The following is a 19,495-nucleotide window of genomic DNA, read 5'->3' as shown; positions in this document are numbered from 1 at the left end:
CTCGGCAGCCAAATGTTTCTGAAACCAACATTAAGGATTTAGTGCTGATAAAGAGTCACATTAAGGTGTTTAATCACTTTTCTTTGCTTCCATAACAACAGAAGTGCGTCAGACACGAAGCAGAGTGCAGCAGAGTGCAGCAGAGTGCATGAATCGCTGCTCACTTACTTGCTGGTGCATCTGTAAGCAGCTGTTAGTCCTCAGAGGCGGCTCTTTGTGCGTCAGTGGTTTCTGGAAGGAAAAGAGGGACAATCTCCTTTAAAATCCCTTTGAGAAACCAGTCTCACAATCAAACACTAGATGGCAGTATTTAACTGAGAAACAACACGAGCTGGTCTTCATTGGTGATTCTGCTGCAGTGCTGTGGACATTTTTCACCAGAGGAAATGTTTAAATGTAAAAGTTGATTTTATAAAATGCTCCAGTTTCACTCGTTCCTCTGTCAGCGAAACGTGTTCATTAAATAAAAGGATATGAGAGCAGTGTGATTACCATGAAACACTTTTTTAATCACTGAGAGCAAACAGATGAACATGTATATAAACGTGCACTTTAATTCCTCCTAAACAGTTAAACTAACAATAAAAGACAAAAACCTCAATATTTCAGTTCATGGAGACGCTGAGAGAAACTACCACTCCCCTTCGCTGTTTGGAGAGACAAGCAGCGTCCCACACTTCAGGCTAAGCAGCATGCACATTGGGCTGAGCTTAAATACACAGATAATGCTACGGTCAGCTTTAATCTGCAACTTGCTGGCTTGCCGTTCCTGGTGGCCCTTACCATATGAGGGAGCTGGACATTAGCTAAACTGTTAATCAGTGACTGGCTGAGGTTGGCCAGCTCATGCAGGAGAGATTCATTTTGCTGTTCAATCACCTTGTTTTCCTCTTCTATGGACTTCAAGTTGGACTCCATTGTTGTGATCTGCAGAGAGGGACGGTGCAGAGTTAGCGCACAGCGTCACGGGCAGCTACGCACCACTGCAGGATCGGCTCATACGAGGTGTGACCAGAAAGTTCTGCAAATCCACCTCGACAGCCTCCAGGGCTGAAAAACAAGCCGCAATTCCCCCAATGTCCACAGGAGGCGTAGTACCATTTACGCATTCATGCTACTTTCTGCACGTTTGAGGCTCAAGCTGCAGCGAAGGATCTACAGGTAGGAGGCCCAGGGGTGCACAAGGAGACGACCTTGAAGGGAAGGCTAAACGTTAATCAGGCGTGTAATGTTGGCGTTAAGCCGGGATTTGGTGAGGACACCTAAACAGTCCAGCCTGAGGGAGCCTTTTGCTTCTCTTTAATTTGGCCTCCAGTTCAGTGGTTTGCTGACTGATATCTGCACACGCAGGGGGAGGAGCTACGTGAGACGTATGTCCACTTTGACATGTGTTCCCCTCACTTCAAGATGATCGCCACCCCTTATTCTAGCATACCCACCTCTAAGTATTTGCAGGTAAATCTTATTAGATTGTCACTTCAAATTACACCTTTAGTTGGAGGCAGCATTACAGGAGGAGGTGCTCAAGGAGATGATCCACTTCCCCATAACCTTTTTAGCTCCGCCTCGTGACCTCATAATCTCCATAACAACGTTTGGCTTTTGAGCTCTGAGGGGCGGAGCTGCAGAACTTTACAATCACACCCAGTACAGACAGGAAGCGACTCACCTGTGTTCTGAGTTTGATCATGTCTGCTTCCACTTGTGAATTCGATTCACTTAAGTCTTTGATTTCTTCATCCAGCTGTTTGATCTCCTCGTCGTGCTCCAGCCCTGCACACAAGGAGGGACTCTCAATCACACGAGCACCTTCTGTGTGGAATAATTAAAAAGTGTGCCGGACGCTCGGCGTGCGACCGCCTCCACCTACACCGCGCCAGCTCGTTTAAGCTAATTAAGACTCAACAACCTCACAGACACATTACAGCAAACCCAGCCCTGTTCCTCGGCTCCCCTCATTATTCACACCCACTCTCACACACACACTCCTGATTGGTCCATTATGTGGAATTGGAAGTCTCTTCAGTAAATCGCTCCATGGCCGTGTTCCTGATTGGCTGTATTGTGTGTGTGAGTGGTAGCTGCCGTTACCGTTGCTGGCACGCTGCTGCTTTATTGTTAGCATTTCCACTCCGGAGAGCCTGGCTTTCCTCATGGCGGAGGTGGCACGCGGACAACCTGACAGACTGGAGGCAGCGACAAGAACAGGAAGCATTGTTTCAGTATATGATGGGCGCCACAGACACACACAGAGCGAGCCAACGCTCTCCACAGATGGAAAACACAACCCCCCCTCCCCCGACCCAGTGTGTTCTTCCTAAAGAAGAGACGCTCGTGCTGGTGTGGCAAACTTCAACCAAGCAGCAGCCTGCAGTTCCTGCAGCGTCCAGCAGAGGCTCCAGAAATAAACATGTTTACAGCCCACAGTGCTGTCATCTGAAGCCCGGCACATATTTAATATACTGTCAATCAATCGATCAATCAATCAATCTTTATTGGCAGAATTTACGTCCATAGTTAAAAAAACAACACAACATATAAACCTTAAAAAATGATAAAATATTTTTAAAGACATAAAACCATAATATACATAAAATACACAATTACATAAAAGAAATCAATAAATACACAAACTGGTGCTTCCTCAGACTGTCGATCTGTGAGCTGCTAACCCTGTTAGCAGAGCCGTGCAAACGTCCAAACACCCACAGCTACAAACATCTGACTGACACGACCCCCTGTAGGTGTCCTACCAAGGATGCTCATTGCATCATTATATGCAACGTGCAGTTCCTGCACTGTCTGTAAGATGTCCACAAGGGAGCAGCATGTAGCGGTGTGCAATACGCTTTAAACAAAGCTACTGTAACTGTAACCGAACAGAAGCTGAGTTTGGACATAGAGCTTCCAGCGCTGTCTGTATATGTCATATAAGTGTAATTGGTTTCCATGCAAAAGCTAAAGGAAGTGCTAAAAACGTCCTGCAGTCAGACATGTAACCCCGTGAGTGACGCTCAGGCTATAAGCTCTCCATCTACGCTTGTCTCCTGACACATGTTTGCTTATTCACTGCGAGCTCTTTCTGCACACATGGAAGCTCGACCGCTGAGTTTTTGACTCATTCAGCAGTCGAGCTGTTTTTCCTACGGTGGAGATGAAACTGTGTTCGTCTGTGGCAGAAGTTCCCACAGGTTGCTCGGCCGTCCCCCTTCTGTCCGGTTCATCCTGAATCAGCTCGATGGGCTTTGTGTTTGCAGACTGTGCAGCTCTTCCATCGTCTAAGGCTCCATCTGGTCCTGTTCTCCTAATGTTTTGTCTGTAGGACGCAGCCCTGCCTGACCCGCCTGTCTGCCTGCTTACTGTGTTTCCATCCACACTGCAGACCTGCAGACAGCACCGGCCTAATAACACATCACAGTGCTGCCTGTGTTTATCCATTTATGTAGGGACTTTCATGCACGATCTTCTCCTTAAAGCTCCGCCCACACACCCCTGACTCACCTCCGATGCGTCAGGAAGCTTCCGCTGACGTGACCCGAGCCGTCGCAGCCCGGCGTTGGGCAGGACATGCCCTCCGTCTTCCCGGACTTCCACGTGAACTGAATGCCATTCAGGTATCCGTCCTTTTGCCTCTTGGCTGCGATGGGGCATCCGGACGCGCTTCTGTGGGACGCGTACTTCCCTGTCACATGACCCTGACCGTCACATCCCGGGACCGGACACCTTAGGGGGGGGGAAAAAGCACATTTTCATCATACAGGAGATAACGTCCTCTCTGTGACCTGTGAGCCGGAGCTCGTGCTTCCTCAGCGGTGAATTGCTGAACAGCTGATGTTATTTTTCTGTTTTGCGTCTTTGCTTTCGCTCTGATTTAAACAAAGATACGATCATCTTATTTTAAAGCTGTCCCAGTGGCGGCTCTTATCGCGGGGGGGGAACAGTGTCAGTGCATCAACACCCGCGCTAATCAGATGCATCGAGGCAGTAAATTATTCCAAATGTCACAGCACGCACAACGGATTACGGCTAAAGCCGTGGACGTATCAGTTCTGTCTGCTTTTAGTTCAGCCTCATGGAAAACAGATAGAGGGAGGTTCACCGGCTTTCTGCACTGACAGGAATTTATTTCATTCATCTTTGTCTGTTCTGCCCAAAGCTTCCCCTGAAGTGATGGGACAGTCCTCTCACACATGCAGGACAGTCTGAACTCGTCAGACTGAGCTGCTTTACTAGTTTCTTTCTGAGGAGAAATATCTGATTAGATCTACAGCACCCCCCCAATCTGGGGCATATCTCGTTTCCCCGCCTCTTCATTCATTCCTCACATAAACTCTCCATCATGCCGTCTCAGTGAGCCTCACCGACAAGTGTGCATAAATCAGGAAGACGCTCTTGTTTGCAGCAGCTTGTCTTCCTCTTTCGGCACGCCCTGTAACCACGGAGCATCCTAACACGGTCAGCGTGAGCAGACTGTCCTCGCAATCCGGCAGAATGAGGAGCGTCGGAGTATTGTTTGTGCTCTGCACCACCAGAGAAATCAATGCAGCTGCAGAGCTGAGGCCAGAGAAGCACATCGCGGGATTCGGCTAAAGTCAATCAATCTCTCTGCCTCCGTCTCTTTGTCTTTCCTACCTGTGTGTGTCTGCAGGAGACTGCAGAACCTCCCCCAGCCTCCTGTGAACTCACACAACCCGCGCTCTCCGACTTTCTCCTTCACACTCCGGCACAAACTTTGCCCTCCGAGGACATTCGTCCTGTCAGAGCTCATACTGACTCCTGCTTACAGGAGGCGAGCAGCGGCACAGCTGTGCACGGCTCCTTTGCATCATTTAAAAGTCATTCATCACATCACGTGTCACGCGGGAAATATGTGGCGAGCAGAGCTGGTCCAGGAGGAGGAGTTATCACGGCGTTTCAGGGAGACAGAAGACAGATGATGAGTGTCTGTACTGCACCTGATAGGCTCCTGGTCCTCCTTGTTCTCTTTGCTGTGGATGATCTTTATCCCACTTTTCCTGGCACGCGGACACCCTGAAAGACTGTAGATAAATGACAGCGTTACAGAGAGGAGAGTGATCTGCAGGATTAATACGTGCACGGCGCGGCGGTGCTTTACCTTCTGTGTGAGGCGTAGTTGCCAGTGATATGTCCCGAACCGTCGCACCCTGGTGTCGGGCACCTGGGGCACAAAACGCAAAAAGGGCTCAGGGCCTACGGCATCTCAGCTGCAACGCGCCACATTCATCTAAAGGAAAGAGCTGCGAGGTCTGCTTAAGACGGATGATCTGATTCATTCATTCATTTATGAAATTCCAGTGTTGCAAGGACAATATGTACAATGTTTACCGTTTATTAAAGAACAGTATACTGAAATGCAACGAACTCTAACTGCTGGATTGGTGGACAGAGGTGGTTTCTCGCAAGTCAAGTCGATTTTTTTTTTAAGGCATTTTTTCCAAAGTTGCAAAAGTATGACGTCACAACAATGTGATTGGTCACTTGCGATGTTGAACCTGGAACAACATTTATTATGATGATGTGGGAACAACAGCGACACGAGGTTATCAGATCGTGCGCTTCAGTGTCAGAAACCGCAGTTCCTCTAACGTCCACCGGAGGCTCTAAGAGCCAGCCAATCCCCATCCTTTCATAACGGCCGTGCTCAGCTTTTTAAATCACATCATCTGACCGATAACACAGCTGCCGAGAGGTTACCGTAGTAACTGAGCCGCCAACAAGTCCGAGCTGCAGTTTAGGTGAAATTCTGGGATGTTACTCAGCACTGATCAGCTCACCGTCCGGTACAAATATCATCACTTGAGGGTTAGAGCAGCTCCGCGTGCAGATGTGAGGACGTTACTGATCTTAATCCGGAGGCTTCTTTAACAATATTTACGTCTTTTTTTGCCATAAAATCTCTAAAATATGCGGCGAGCTCCTGCTGCTGTCGTTACGTCCTCACATTTAAATCACATGCACGTCTTTCCCACTCGGACCTCTTCAGTCCCCTCAGCTCTTTCACTCAGGCCCTGCCTGCAAACCTCTCCGTCAGCAGCGCGTACATTTGTGTGAGCTCGACATACAAATCAAACGTGTGAGTGAATCATGTCACGCCTTACTTGAGCTCTTGCGCGTTGTTGGCCAGCATGCTTCGAATGCTTTTGTCAGCTAAAGGACAACCTGAGAGACTGGAAAATACAGCAGTGGAGCGTTAGTCACACAAGGATCAGGGAGGGAAAACTCCAACACTCCCACTACTGAAACACAACACAAGCAGCCTGCACTCACACTCCGCTCCAAAGCATGCACAGAAAACACACGATATCAACCAGGAAATGTAATAAAGCCATGATGCACGTGCAGGGAGCTGAGCTTTAACATTAACCCTCTGAGTATTTGCGCCCGTGGCCAAAGGTTGGGTGCGGCGCTCGGCTCAAACGGGGCTGAAGGGCGTTTCCGGAAACTTTGCCGTGAGTTTCGATGTGGGGAATCCAAAAGCGTGAGCCTTCGCTCGCTCCGTGCACACTCGTCCCACACTCAGCATTTCTGCTTCCACCTGCCGTCTCTGAATGCTTAGTCTGCATCACGCTGTGGGAAAGGCCTGGAGAACCGAATAGCACCAGCTTAGACGGCTTTACGCACGGCCCATCGAGGGATGGCTTCATCCCAGGGTTTAGCTTAGGAAAATGTAGCCGATCTTTAATTAATTTCTAGTCTCTTCTTATTCCGTATTTCAGCCCCGCTTCAGCGTGACCGGTCAAATAGTCAAAGGGCTAACAGATCAGTGAGAGAGAGAGAGAGAGAGAGAGAGCCTACAGGTGTCTGACAGCATAGTCGAGGTAAGCTGAAAACAATAAAGAGAAATAGACTTAGAATCCACCAGGAGAAAAGGAAGTCACACCTTCGATGTGAGGCGAAATTGCTCGTCAAGTGACCACTTCCATCACACCCCGGTGTGGGACATCTGCCACCGGAAAAATAGACAGATTTATAAGCCCAAAGGGAAGGAGAAGGAAAAGTGAAAATTAGAGAAAAAGCGGGGGAGGGGGTCGTTTCTGGTGTGTTCGGTTTTCATTGTTTCCAGTTTAGCTTCACTGTCTCTGCTTCACACTCCTGACATCTCCACACTGACGGCTGCCGCGTCCATAAAGCGTCTACCGCAGCGCAGGATTTACCAGGTCTGAGATCAGCGTGGACACACGGACAACGCTGGGAAATAAAAGTCATAGAGCAAAGCCACTGCCAGCAGCGCCGCACGGGGGGAGGAGGAAGGGAGGTGGTAGGCCGAGAGGAGGATGGAGGAAGAAACAAGGTGGAGGGGAAGCAGAGCATGAGTGGGGAGAGGCAGGTGGGGTCAGGTGGGAGGAGGAAGAGGGGGAGGGCGCTTACGTTATCAGGTCCTTCTTCGTCTCCTTGCACTGGAGAAATTTGGGCTTGGGGCTCGGCATGTTGACGTCTGTGGTGTAGGAGCGGTCGTCCAGGAGGTCGTGGAAGGGGTCGAGGTCGTCCGGCTGTGGGACGGGGACGTGGAGCAGGAAGACATGGGGGGAAAGAAGGTTTTTAGTGGTTTTACACTTTTCAATAAATCCAATCTTTCCATTAAAGGAACAGTTCACCTCAAATCACATCGACATCTTTTCCAGCTGCACATTTTCAAATATGATGGAACAAACTTCTGTACGGAAATTTAAACAGATACAGAAATAAATAAACGGCTCCGATAATAAATGTGCGAGACATTTTTAGATAAACTTCATTTATCCAGCAGCCAAAACATTAAATACGTCTGCGTAGAAATAAATGAAACATGACAAAACAAATAATTTAAAGCCACATAAAAGAAATTAAATATAAGAAATAAAGTAAATAAACAAGTACAATAATTATGGAATAATTTAAATAGAGTTAATGATGTTTCATTGTTATTTGTGTCTGTGCTGTTTTTATATATTTAGTTATGGATTTATTTGCTGTTACATTTCTTTATGCATGTGCTTTTAAATAAACAGGAACATTAAAACAAAGGTAATGATTTTCACATTTGATAAAATATTCACTGACATTATGAATATATTTATTGCATTTCTTTCATTTTGGCCGTTCCTGTCCTCCGTAGCCTCGAGGCACAAATTGCCAAAATTGTTTTTATAATTTTTTGTGTGCTTGGAAAATAAACTGGAGACAATTAAAGAAGCAAATAAAAACACAGATATCAATAAATTATATATTTATAAATTATTTAATTCCTGTATTTATTTTGGATCATTTTTTATGTAAAAGTCTTTTTATTCCTTTGTTTTGGCAGTTTCGATCCTCCGTACTTGCTCTGAGCTTCACAGACTCTCGCACAAACTTGTGATCACAGCCTTCGTGAGCAGTTTCAAATATATGAATTCATTTTGAAGCACTCGTTCTCGCGAGCGTCTCTCTTCTCATAAACTCGTGATCGTCTCTCAGCGGGCGTGAAATCTTAAAATGTAGGAGACGTCTGATAAAACACAATAAACCAAAGTGAGTGTAGGACGAGCTCGATGTGGTCACGTGTGGGTCGAACGATCATCGCTGTCAGTCTGACAGGAAGTAAGCCCTGAGAGGAAGCACTGCCTCCCTCATGCATTTGCACACATTCATGGTGAGAACACTCAGGGAGTCGGCCCCCTCATGATGCAGCTTTCGGCCACTAGATGGCACTGCGGTGAAGCGCCAGCACGCTGCAGCCTGCGTTCTGTGGGCCTTTGTCTGCAGTGCTTGCGGCCGGGGCTCGACAGCCGTGGATGCAAATCCTCTTTTCCTTCCCTCAGTGCTTGCAGTGTATGTACAGTAATGCCCATAAAGAGACAGGTCCAGATACAGCCCAAATTATCCAGCACTCAAGCTGTCTCAGGGTGCGCGACGCTGGGTCGGGCCAGCCAGTTTCGCCAATTAAAGGGAGCGCAGGCTGCGAGGCGGCCACGCGGGGGAACGACGCAGGCATACTCGGAGATGCAGAAAGTAGGCTAGCATCTACACACTCCCAAAGAGACACACACACTCTTATGAATATTCACACACAGCAAAAGAGGCACATGTACTGTACATGCATGCGCCCGTCGCAGCAGTGGTGCATTGATTTCCTGCAGTTCTTTGATGAGATGAGCTATTCCGATTCCCTCCCAAGGTGCTACTTTGCATAATTCATTTTTGGAGAGGAGCAAAATGTAAAAACAGAAAGCCAGCATGCAGCGAGCACGACGCAAACAGAGACGGTAACTCCACGCACGGCGGCGCTGACATCAATTAACATGCAGATTCATTAGGTTTCCCTCAAAAATCCCCCTCATATGACTTTCTAATGATTCCAAATATAACAGCGAGTCAGACGGCGAGGTAAGAAACCTCGAAGACGATCAGACGGCAGTGCAAATGTTTGACTTGGAGACAGAGTGTTGAATCAATGGCTTGGAGGGAGATAATTTGGGCTGAGCCTCGCTGAGCAGACAGCGTAAGTGACGCATGCCAACTGTATGGTCTATCAGCTTCCAGAGACACACTCCTGCTTTGTAATTATCACCGGCAGCGTCACGGCCGCCTGTGGTCCGCCGCTCCCCTCCCTCACCCTCCTGCGCGTCACTCATCCGTCACGAACATTCAAAGATGGAGACAGACGTGATCTCGGCGACCTTTAGGCCGTGACCCCTTTACCTCTTTCTCGTCCTCGTCTATGTGTTTGATCTTGGTGTAGTCTACGGGCAGGTCCCAGCAGTCTGCCGCGTCCCCCATGCCGTAGCAGCGGGAGCCCAGCAGGGCGGCCTGCCTCTGGGGGGACATGGGCTCAAGGGGCGTTAGCACCGAGTCGCCTGCGCCGCCGCTGCAAAGACGCTTGCTCACGCTCAGGTCCAACGTACCGTTCTCATCGACATCTAGACCGGGACTCTGGAGGGTGCGCGGGGGCGGGGTCGGGGTCGGGGTCGGCGTGCGCGTGCGTTTAAAGTCGGGAGGATGAAGAGGCGGGGATGGAGAGAAAGGGATAAAAGAGAGAGAGAGAGAGAGCGTCTGATTAACAGCAGTCAAACATTTTCAGGCTCTACGGTCAGAGATGGCAAAACACTGAGGAGGAAAAAAAGTTTGCAGCTGCAGTTCAAACATCTGAAACAGCGCTCCAATTCTGTTTGGTGTTTTTGCCCAAGTCTGCGTAGGAAGAAACATTAGCAGAGCACAGTAACAGATCCAGGAGAGGGTCAAAAAGCCGAAGAGGTCGTCAGCGCATCCCTCTGCGAACCCTCCTCTTCCTTTCTGTCTCCGTCTCTCTTTCCTTCCATCCCACCGCTCTGCAGTGTGTGTTTGTGTGTCGGTGTGAGTCTAATGTGAGCGGACATCGCGGGGGGAGCAGAGGCTGAGGGTTAGGGAGGGCTGATGAGCAGCGGCGGTTGAAACAACGCCCAAAAATAGAGACAGAACTGGACTGTAACGAAGTGGGCCGAGACTCGGGACCTGAAGACTTCAACAACCGAGGCTTCAGCAACAAGGAGCCAACAAACGTCCCGGCTGCAGGCTCGTTTATCCAAGGAGGAAAACATCACATGAGGAACAACATAAAGTAAATCATGCACGAGTCCCGTCTCCTAAAAATCCCCAAACAGCTGAAATACAAGCCTGGCTTCTCCCTGCTGGACGCGTCTGTGCAGCTCATGTTTGTCTCTGTGGGTCGTGTGGAAAATATGATTTCTTAGTTTCTGCAGATTTATCAGCTTACAAAGATAACCTGAGGAAATGATGCAGAGACAAAGTGATCCACACCTGTGTGCAAAAGTAACTGCTCCCTGAACTTCACCATTGTAATGACTGCAGTCAGTGTTTGTGATGACGTCACTGTGGAGGACCCACTCTGTGCACCACAGTCTGAATCCAGACGCTGTGTTTGAGGTCACGCCGTGTGTTCTGGATCCTCGTTGAATTCAGGACATGAACTGATCTCCAGCCTGCTTCACTTCGTCTCACAGCGATCAGGCTGGTGTGGAGCTCAACTCAGTAAAGACGTGTTTACAGTTTATTCATCATTTATAAAGTTTGGTGCTTTAAATCATCCCCGTATTTACTCGGGTTGTCTTTGTCTGATATCAAAGCTAATTCTGAAACAAATATGCAAAACACTAAGAAATCGTGAAAGAGGACTTTTCCACAGCACTGTGTCTGTTCCACAAACAGGAAAAACAAGTGTAACGAGAATAATCCAACAAGGGAACGAACACAGTCCCCACAGGGAACCTGAAGCTCGTTCTCTGGGATTAAAGTCCTCTGGATTATACACACACCACATCCCAGCTTCCCCGACTGACTCAGTCTGTTTCATGAATTATATTTTGTGTTTTGTTGGGAGTAAAACCTGTCAGATAAAACATGTAGGCTCTGTGCAGGTTTCACCCAGCCCTACAGCTGCAGTGTCCTCCACCCTCCACAGGGGGCTCCACACAAACTCGCTCATGTCCGAGGCTTCGTAACTGAACGTCGTCACCCATCGGGCTGCTTCTCCCGTCTTTGCTGTGATCCCAGGATACGGAGCAGTCCGGGACAAAGGCTTTTTAAACTAGAACCGGATCTTGTGCAAACCTCGCTGAGCAGAGCTCCAGTGTCCTGGATGAAAGTCTTGTGGATTGTAAGTAAGAGTGAAAGTTTACTGGTTTTACTGGTTGCGCCTTTGTGCTGCTGTGGTTACAAACAGAGCACAGTGATAAACAAAGTGTGCGAGGCACGGCCGTGGCGCCACGTGGCTCGCCGTGCGTGCCGCTGACTTGTTGCCCTCGTGAGCGTGCTCAGCACATCGCCCTCTCCTTGTCAGCTGTTGTACTGTGTGTCACTGCCCAATTAACGTGACCCACCCCTTCATATCGAGTTAACGAGGATGAGATGTAGAGAGAGCCGCCTTCCTGATCCGCCCAACCCCCTGTGGTGACCCCTGGCCTCTGTTGCCATGGCAATGCTGGGTGTAAAGGGGCCAGGTCGCTGACTAGTTCTGGCCGCATTATTTCCGCCCTCTAATTCCAGTTCTTAAAATAAAACCAGCTTCGCTGCTCGCTCTGCTCTCTGGTTCCTGCGACTGCTCTTTCCCGTCGCCGTGACTCCTGCTCTCGGTGCCGCTCTCAGACCTATGCGAATGTCAAACGACGATTATTATGTACAATAATAACGTGACACATTTCCAGCTGATTTCAACGTTCCTGTGATTGGCTGCCCCTCATCAACAGATCTGAATAGCAGATCTCTATGACATCACAGAGAGCCAAAGGAAGTCTGCAGCCCAAGCCTCTGGCCCACAGAGCTGTCATGTCGACCACAGGACGAGCACAAACATGACAGGATAGAAGCAGAAGTGTTATAGATGCAATCTCAGTCAGCAACACGAGTCTGGTCCACATCCTTCTACATGCATACGTGCACAAACGTGCTTTTCCACCTGAGGAAGACTTCTGCCTGAGCCAAAGGGCTGGCACAGAGATGAAGGTGCGAGGTGCTACCAGGAGAGAGTGATTGGCAGATGCAGATCTCCAAGTTCAAGATTGTTGTTCAACCAGGAAACAGAGGACCGCCCACTCTGGGTTGGGGAGGAGTTGCTGCCCCAAATAAAGGAATTCAACTTCTCTGGTTCTTATTAATAAGTTGGGAGAGAGGAGCGCTGTACTGGTCTGTTGTGGTGAAGATTTCTTGGTACACTTATGTTTCTACAGCCATGTGATAGATGGAGGACAGAAGCAGCAGGGTCACTCAGGAGGAACTCGGAGTAGAAAACAGTCGGCCGAGGGGGTTCATCTGACCAGGAAACCTCCGGGTGGCTTCATTCTGAGGTGTGTCGGATGTTGTACTGGCAAAGCAGACCCAGGACGCGGGCATGCCTCCGAGGAGCTGGAGGAGGTGGCTGCTCGCAGGGAGGTCCAGGTATCTCTGTTTACAGCACTGCCCTGTGACCTGCATAAATGGTTAGCAGTGACCTTTTGTAAAATCTCAGCTTGTGTAATAATGAGCTGTAAAAGGGGCCGAAAGCTCCGCCTCTGACTCGGCTGAACACAGTGTGGAGGTGCCTCGGTCAGACTGGACCTCAGTGCTGTACGACGTGGCACAGACCGATCCTTCAACCAGCAGACAGAGGAGGAGGAGGAGGAGGAGGGACTGACTGAGAAACAGGTGTGTTTGTGCAAAGCTTCATAAAGAAACCGTCCACACCCCGAGTCCTGTGCGATACACCTCCTCTCCTCTGTGACATTTACAAATCTGCCACATTTCCTTTATTCTCACTTCTGTCCTTCGCCGCTGTGCTCTCTGCTGTCAACATTAGCATTAAGCCAGCATTAGCCCGCCGCTGTGCGCTCCGTCTCCGGCCTCCATTTTCCGGCTCAGCGTCCGGGCGCAGATAATACAGGAACACCGTCACCTTATCTCCTCAGAAATGACACACTGGACTCACGCCGTGTCAAACGGGGCCTCGTCCTGCTCCTATCTGATCCCCAGACGGAAAATAAAAAACTGCCCGCTGAGCTGTGAGTGTGAGACACAGGCTGGATCTGTGTGTGTGTGTGTGTGCGCTCCTTGTCAGCGTTGGTATGACTGACGCACAGAGATAATTTTGCGGTGGATCAGTGCTGCACCTGTGTAACCCCGCGGGTGCACGTCGGTCTCGAGCCGTCGCAGAAGTTCGCATCACTCCGGGAGCATGTTAGGAGCAGCGCTTAGGGGTCTTTTATTTTGAAAATTGAACTGATTCTCTAAGCTGTTCCTGTGTCTGACTTCCTGCCTTCATCTTCTACTTCCATGCGCGGCAGTGTGAGACTGAGTAAGACTGCTGACCTCACTTTACAACAGGTGCATTTAAAGGACATCGTGGCGGCGCCCTACCTGCGAGCACAGGTCCTGCGGCTTCCCCGCCATGTCGTGGGGCATCTCCCGGCAGCGCGTGGACAGGTTGAGGATGGCGGTGGCAGCCATGTGGGCGGCCTCCATGTCGTGGCTGTAGTCGAAGCTGCTCTTGCTGCAGGTGCTGCTGGCGCTGCTGCCCCCGCCGCCGCCTCCCGCGCCCCCTCTTCCGCCACCGCCGCCACAGCTCAGGCTGCTGCCACTGCTGCTGGGGGCGTAGGTGCTGGTGGTGCTGCTGGCCGAGCTGGAGTTCTTGCAGTAACGTTTGGCTGCGGATGCATACGAGAAATTCAACACGAGAAGAAGAAGCAGAAGTTTTTCCAGAAATACGAGCAAAAGCGTCAGATTGACACGTCAGGCCTGAAACAGCGAGTCGAAGCCCAAAACCTTTTAGTTCAACACATCACTGACTAACGCCGGGTTAGACGTGCTCCATGCAGATGCTGCAGATGTGTCACAAACTCACAGGGTTCACTGTTTCTTATCTTACAGTTTCTTTCTCAGCAGAGCAAAGAAGTTACTGAGAAGTTTTTGCATGTCAGAGTTAGTCGCTCTGAAGGTTTCAGTAGCGTTCACATTTCACAAATTCTCAAAAATATAAAGTGAAACTTTGCTGAATTCTTAAAATTACTGATTTTTATTTCACTAATCTTCACTTTGGCAAATTTTCCCATGTGCTGCATTCTTGCTAATTAGCAGCAGGGGGCAGGATGTGATTGGAGCCTCCAGGTCAGCTGACCTCTGAGCTCGGTGAACTGTTGCCTGATGAGTTTGTGTCTCGGTCGCTGCTCTGAGGTCTGAATAAAACATGAAGGTCATTCTGCTGCTAGAGTCTGAGCAGGAAGCAGGAGAAGGCGGGGCTACACTGAGTCTCAAGGTTGTTACTAGGGCTGGGCATTGTCACGGATTTCTAGAATCGATTCGATCCACGATTCAATTCGATTCGATTCAATTCGATTTGAATCTGGGAAATTTTACCTCAGACAGTCAGAAATATTATAATTCAGATCAGTACATTTACATATTTTTGTATCTATAAAAAGGAAGCTGACACTCGCGAGACTTTATCAAAGGTGTGAGCATCACAGCAGATGCCTTTGTGTCAAAGTAGCTGAAGATAAAACACAGAAACACATGAAGGTGATTTTCCTGGCCTGGATTTTATAAAAATATTCTGCAGTAGATCAAAAACGAAAGAAAACCATTAATCAACACATGAATGTTACCTCTGACGTTACAGCGGTTTTATTACAGACACAGAGTTTTGCATTTTGCATAATTTTAAAAAGTTTAAATTTGTTCAGAAGCCTGTTGAACAGCAGAAATCAGGTTTTCTTTTCGGAAGTAAGTAAAAGGAAAAAAACAGCATTTTTTTGTAAACAACGGTAGACTTGTGCGTAACAAACAAGCGAATAATGAAGAAAACAGACTTTTAGACGGGAAACTGTTGTTGAAGTACAGAGAGAGCAAGAGAGAGAGAGAGAGAGAGAGAGAGCTGTGCATGAAGTGTGATTTTATTGTGGTGGAAGCAAAACAGTAAAAGTCAGAGTGAATTCATGACGATGTTTATGTGAAGCGTAGTTTGGATCTTCTTTTGCTGCTGGTTCGGTCAATATTGTTTGAGGGAGATAAACTAACAGCTTTAGAATCAGCGCAAAAAGGGCGTAAACACAAAGCTCAACCCGCCGAAACATCAGAATCAGCGAGCTGTCGGCTTTCAGCTTTCAGCACATCTCACTGATTCTGATCCGCGGGTCCTTTGTGTTTACGTCTTTGTGCAGAATCCGTGTTCCTGCTCTCATTGACTGTCTTAGCTGAAATTTTGTGAGGTTTTCACCTGAGATTCTGGCGTTTCGGACAAAATAAATTTATATAAAAAATCGATTCAGGATTTTAATGAATCGATATCACATTATCCAGGCCAGCATCGATTTTAATCGGTAAATCGATTATAAAAACCCAGCCCTACAAAGGTTTAAATTTTAACAGTGAAGTTAAACACCCCTAGTTGCTACACTGTAACAGTGAAGAGTGTATTATTGAAAAACGTGCAGTTTTTACTGGTTTTCAGTGTTTTTACTAACAAACTGAACCAAACAAACAGAAAATGAATTTCTGTCTATTTTGAATCTTTTTCTCTTTGAAAACTCATTTCAGTGACTTTTAAAATTCGTCTTTACTTATTATGTTTAACATGGTCCCAATGTCTCTCCCTAAGGAACATCGGCGTGTTAGAAAACACGTCACACAAACGTCTCGAGTTTGTCGTACCGTCGTAGCCTTTGGGCGACGTGTCCCTCTGTCCATGCACTTTGGGAGCGATGGCCCGTTTCCCGTACACGTGGTGGTTGTTGCCGCCGTCGAAGGCGCTGTAGTCAAAGCTGGTCTTGGAGTACTTCTCCAGCTCCTTGGCCAGGTTGGAGCGGGGCGTGCTGGTGGAAACATTGTTCTTGTAACCATACTGTGGATAGTCCAGTTGTTTGACAAAGCACATTGGCCTGGAAAATAAATGACGAGGGGGTGGAAGTTGGACCGAGGCATTCAACATTGCCCACGGGGGGAGGAGAGGAAACTTGGGGTTCGGCTAAAAATGGGCAGACTGAGGGGAAGATGGGAATACCGGAGGTTTAGAGGGTGGAGCGTGGGGCTGGATGATGGAGACGTGTCCCTTTATGTGCCACAGCATGGATGTTTCTGCTCTTCTCTCAAAAACATAATCCCGCTACAAGTATTTTTCAAGCGTAGACAATAAAAACAGCTAAATTAAATTTAAGCTTTTATTTCACTTGCATACTTCTGATACGCTTTCATCATCTGATATGTGTTTATGGCCTCAATCGGAGACCGAGAAGAAATGAAATGCAAGATCTTAAACTGCTGATGTTCAGTTAGATATAAATATAAAACGCACAATTACTTGTGACTTTTTCATCACAGCATTTTCATGACTATCACAGAGGCGCTCGTTCAAAAAGCTCTGCCTTCGCTCTGATAAATGAGGCCAATTTTGTTAAATGTTATAAAGCGTCCATGACGAGCAGAGCGATGAACATGCGGTCTCTTGGATGTGTTCTCAGGGGACGGGAGAACACGAGCATGAAACAAAAAAGGGGAAGACGTCAAGTCTCAATTACAGGATGCACGTGAAGAAAGAACATAACGTTCCAACATGACAAGAGCATTTTATTCTGCTTAAACCAGAACAAAGCCACGTCCCGCCTGCCGCTGCACTGCATTCACAACACACTGTGCTGAATTCTGGGGGTGTGGAGTGAATACTACCTTAGGACTCGGTCGGACGCCTGGTTGGACTTGGGCCCGTCGCAGCTCTGGTGCTTCTCCTTGGCTTTGGCCAGCTTCTCGGCGGCAGCGATGGGACACCCTGACAGACTGCAAAGAGAGAGCGGGTGGTGGAGGACGCGTTTTGATAGGTGAAAGTGTTACAACGAACGCACACGCCGCGAAGCGTCGGGCTCGTTAGAGCGCCTGTCAGAGCGTCAGCCGGGCTGAAAACAGCTCGAGCACATCTGCCTGTCAGACAGTCGATTGCGGCGTCTACCGTAGTTCACAAAGTGTTAAAAAGTGAGGAAAATTAATGAATTTGCATTTTAAGTAACAACACAGTCAGTAACAGCTTGTGTGTTTCTGGTTGAACAGCTTAAAATCATTCTCAGAATAGATATTCCCATATGGACAAACGTGCTCGTTTCCTTCAAACACCTGCTGACAGGAAACGCAGCGCAACTTCCTCCTGACAAATAACTGACCAAATGTGACAAAAGTTCATGTTGTTATCCTTAACCCCGATTATTCTCCATCCAGGCTGTCAGCTGCAGCGCTGGAAAAATGATGTGTGACAATGGCCCGGAGCCAGCGTGGAGCACCTGCCATCAGGGTGCATCAGATGGGGAAGTGTGAAGGAGCACACGATGGAGGCTTCTATCAGCTCTTTCTGCTCCACGTCTGCAGCATGCGCCTGTTTTGCGCTGCCGCCGTGTCACCGAGCGCGGCGGGGAGGCGTTCTTGGTCCTCCCAGGTCTGCACCTCTCCCGTCACCCCGGCTGAGTGGCAGAGAGGTGCTAATGGCTGTTGCTACGCCCGACTCCCTGAGCATCTGCTGTGGGTGACACTCCTCTTTCACTGTCACCTCGCCCCGTCTGACAGGCACGAGCGCCCTGCTATTTTGGTTTCTCCCTCCAAACCTGCACCTGACAAATGCCATTTTTTCCCGCCGCGAGCTGATAAATGATTTATGCTGCCGAGCTGCTGCATTCGGAGCAGGCTCGACTAAAATATGGCAGCTGGACTACTTTAATTACGTCCTGCGATCCAGGCAGGGCTATCTGTGGAAGACCAAAACTGCTATAATCAAAAATAACTAAGTAACGACTCAAAGAGCCTCTGAGGTTTTCATTGTGCAACTTGAATATTTTTGAGGACCTTCAGTCAGCGCCCTGTCGTGGCCCCATCACAATCAGCATTATTATAATTAATGATACCACAGCAATATTTTATAGTCTAAAGTCTGAAGGGTTTTTTCTCTAACAGCATTGGTATGATGGGATGTCTGTGACGCAGACGAGCAGAAACCAACGTTTCACTGCAGGAAATTTCAAAAAGTGCATTCTGGGTAAATTTTAAAGGTTCATAGCTCTTATAATGCACCTATTAACTCTGATAAAGTGGTGAAACTGTTGTCATGTTGTCATGTAACTGCTTAAATTCACCGTCCAGTCAGAACTTCACAGATGTGAAACAGGAATTGATGCTTGCAGACTGACTCAGGTGAGTGCAGCATGTCTGCAACCCGTCTGTGTTTGTAAGTAAAACCTTCGCCAGTCTCTTTGAGTCGGGCTGCTGTTGTTTGGAGGCAGGCTGCCTCCCAGCAGAGGCTGAGGGTGTTGCATGGTAAGGCCTGTGCGTCTCATTGGTCGAAAAGATTAAACACAAACACCAGGCAACGACCAATTTTAACTGATTGCAATTAAGTTGCTGTCCAATTTTCACTGTAGTGTGACTACAAGTAGCCAGCAAAAAAACCACATCAGACTAAGTTTTACGTATTTAAAGACATATCAGCTTTTTTGATTAACTAATTTATTTTTAAATATGGCAGTGTTGGTCCTCCATAAGTTTTTCACATAAACATAATGTGAGAGGACAGCAAAAATAACGAGTTTAAGGATAATTCAATCAAGTGAAAAGGACACGAAGGGTGCAAACAGAATCCATCGAACATGCATGAACCAAAATAAGTCCCACAGTAAAATAACCGAAATAAGTCCCAGAGTAAAGTAGCCTAAATAAGTCCTACAGTAAAAAAAAAACAACATGAAAAAGTCCAACAGTAAAATCACCGAAATAAGTCCCACAGTAAAATCCCGAAATAAGTCCCACAGTAAAATAACTGAAATAAGTCCCACAGTAAAAATAACCTAAATAAGTCCCACAGCAAAATAACCGAAATAAGTCCCACAGTAAAATCCCCGAAAGAAGTCCCACAGTAAAATAACCAAAATAAGTCCCACAGTAAAATAACCGAAATAAGTCCCAAAGTAAAATAACCAAAATAAGTCCCACAGTAAAAACCAAAAACCAAAAACAAAATACGTCC

General features: G+C 47.8%; 1 protein-coding gene across 12 annotated transcripts in view; it reads right to left on the bottom strand.

Annotated features, from left to right (window-relative positions):
• myt1lb (myelin transcription factor 1-like, b) overlaps positions 1-19,495 on the bottom strand; it is a 107,102-nt gene that overhangs the window by 3,995 nt on the left and 83,612 nt on the right. For 4 of the 12 annotated variants that reach the window (XM_042228396.1, XM_042228397.1, XM_014340015.2 and 1 more), the window contains 14 exons: positions 17,164-17,271; positions 16,153-16,379; positions 13,864-14,150; positions 9,682-9,912; positions 7,390-7,511; positions 6,902-6,964; positions 6,120-6,188; positions 5,117-5,179; positions 4,956-5,039; positions 3,502-3,723; positions 2,092-2,186; positions 1,670-1,773; positions 784-927; positions 169-231 (listed from right to left, as the gene is read on the bottom strand). In XM_042228396.1, the coding sequence (XP_042084330.1) occupies positions 169-231; positions 784-927; positions 1,670-1,773; positions 2,092-2,186; positions 3,502-3,723; positions 4,956-5,039; positions 5,117-5,179; positions 6,120-6,188; positions 6,902-6,964; positions 7,390-7,511; positions 9,682-9,912; positions 13,864-14,150; positions 16,153-16,379; positions 17,164-17,271 (1,882 nt within the window). The remainder of the gene's footprint in view (positions 1-168; positions 232-783; positions 928-1,669; positions 1,774-2,091; positions 2,187-3,501; positions 3,724-4,955; positions 5,040-5,116; positions 5,180-6,119; positions 6,189-6,901; positions 6,965-7,389; positions 7,512-9,681; positions 9,913-13,863; positions 14,151-16,152; positions 16,380-17,163; positions 17,272-19,495) is intronic. The other 8 variants (XM_014340017.2, XM_014340019.2, XM_014340018.2 and 5 more) reach the window with 8 other exon arrangements.

The sequence above is a fragment of the Haplochromis burtoni genome, unplaced genomic scaffold, assembly GCF_018398535.1.
Source record: "Haplochromis burtoni strain Fernald_Lab_line unplaced genomic scaffold, NCSU_Asbu1 Contig_321, whole genome shotgun sequence".
NCBI lineage: Eukaryota > Metazoa > Chordata > Actinopteri > Cichliformes > Cichlidae > Haplochromis > Haplochromis burtoni.
The sequence above is the reverse complement of the archived record's forward strand: the minus strand, read 5'-3'. Positions and strand labels throughout refer to the sequence as shown.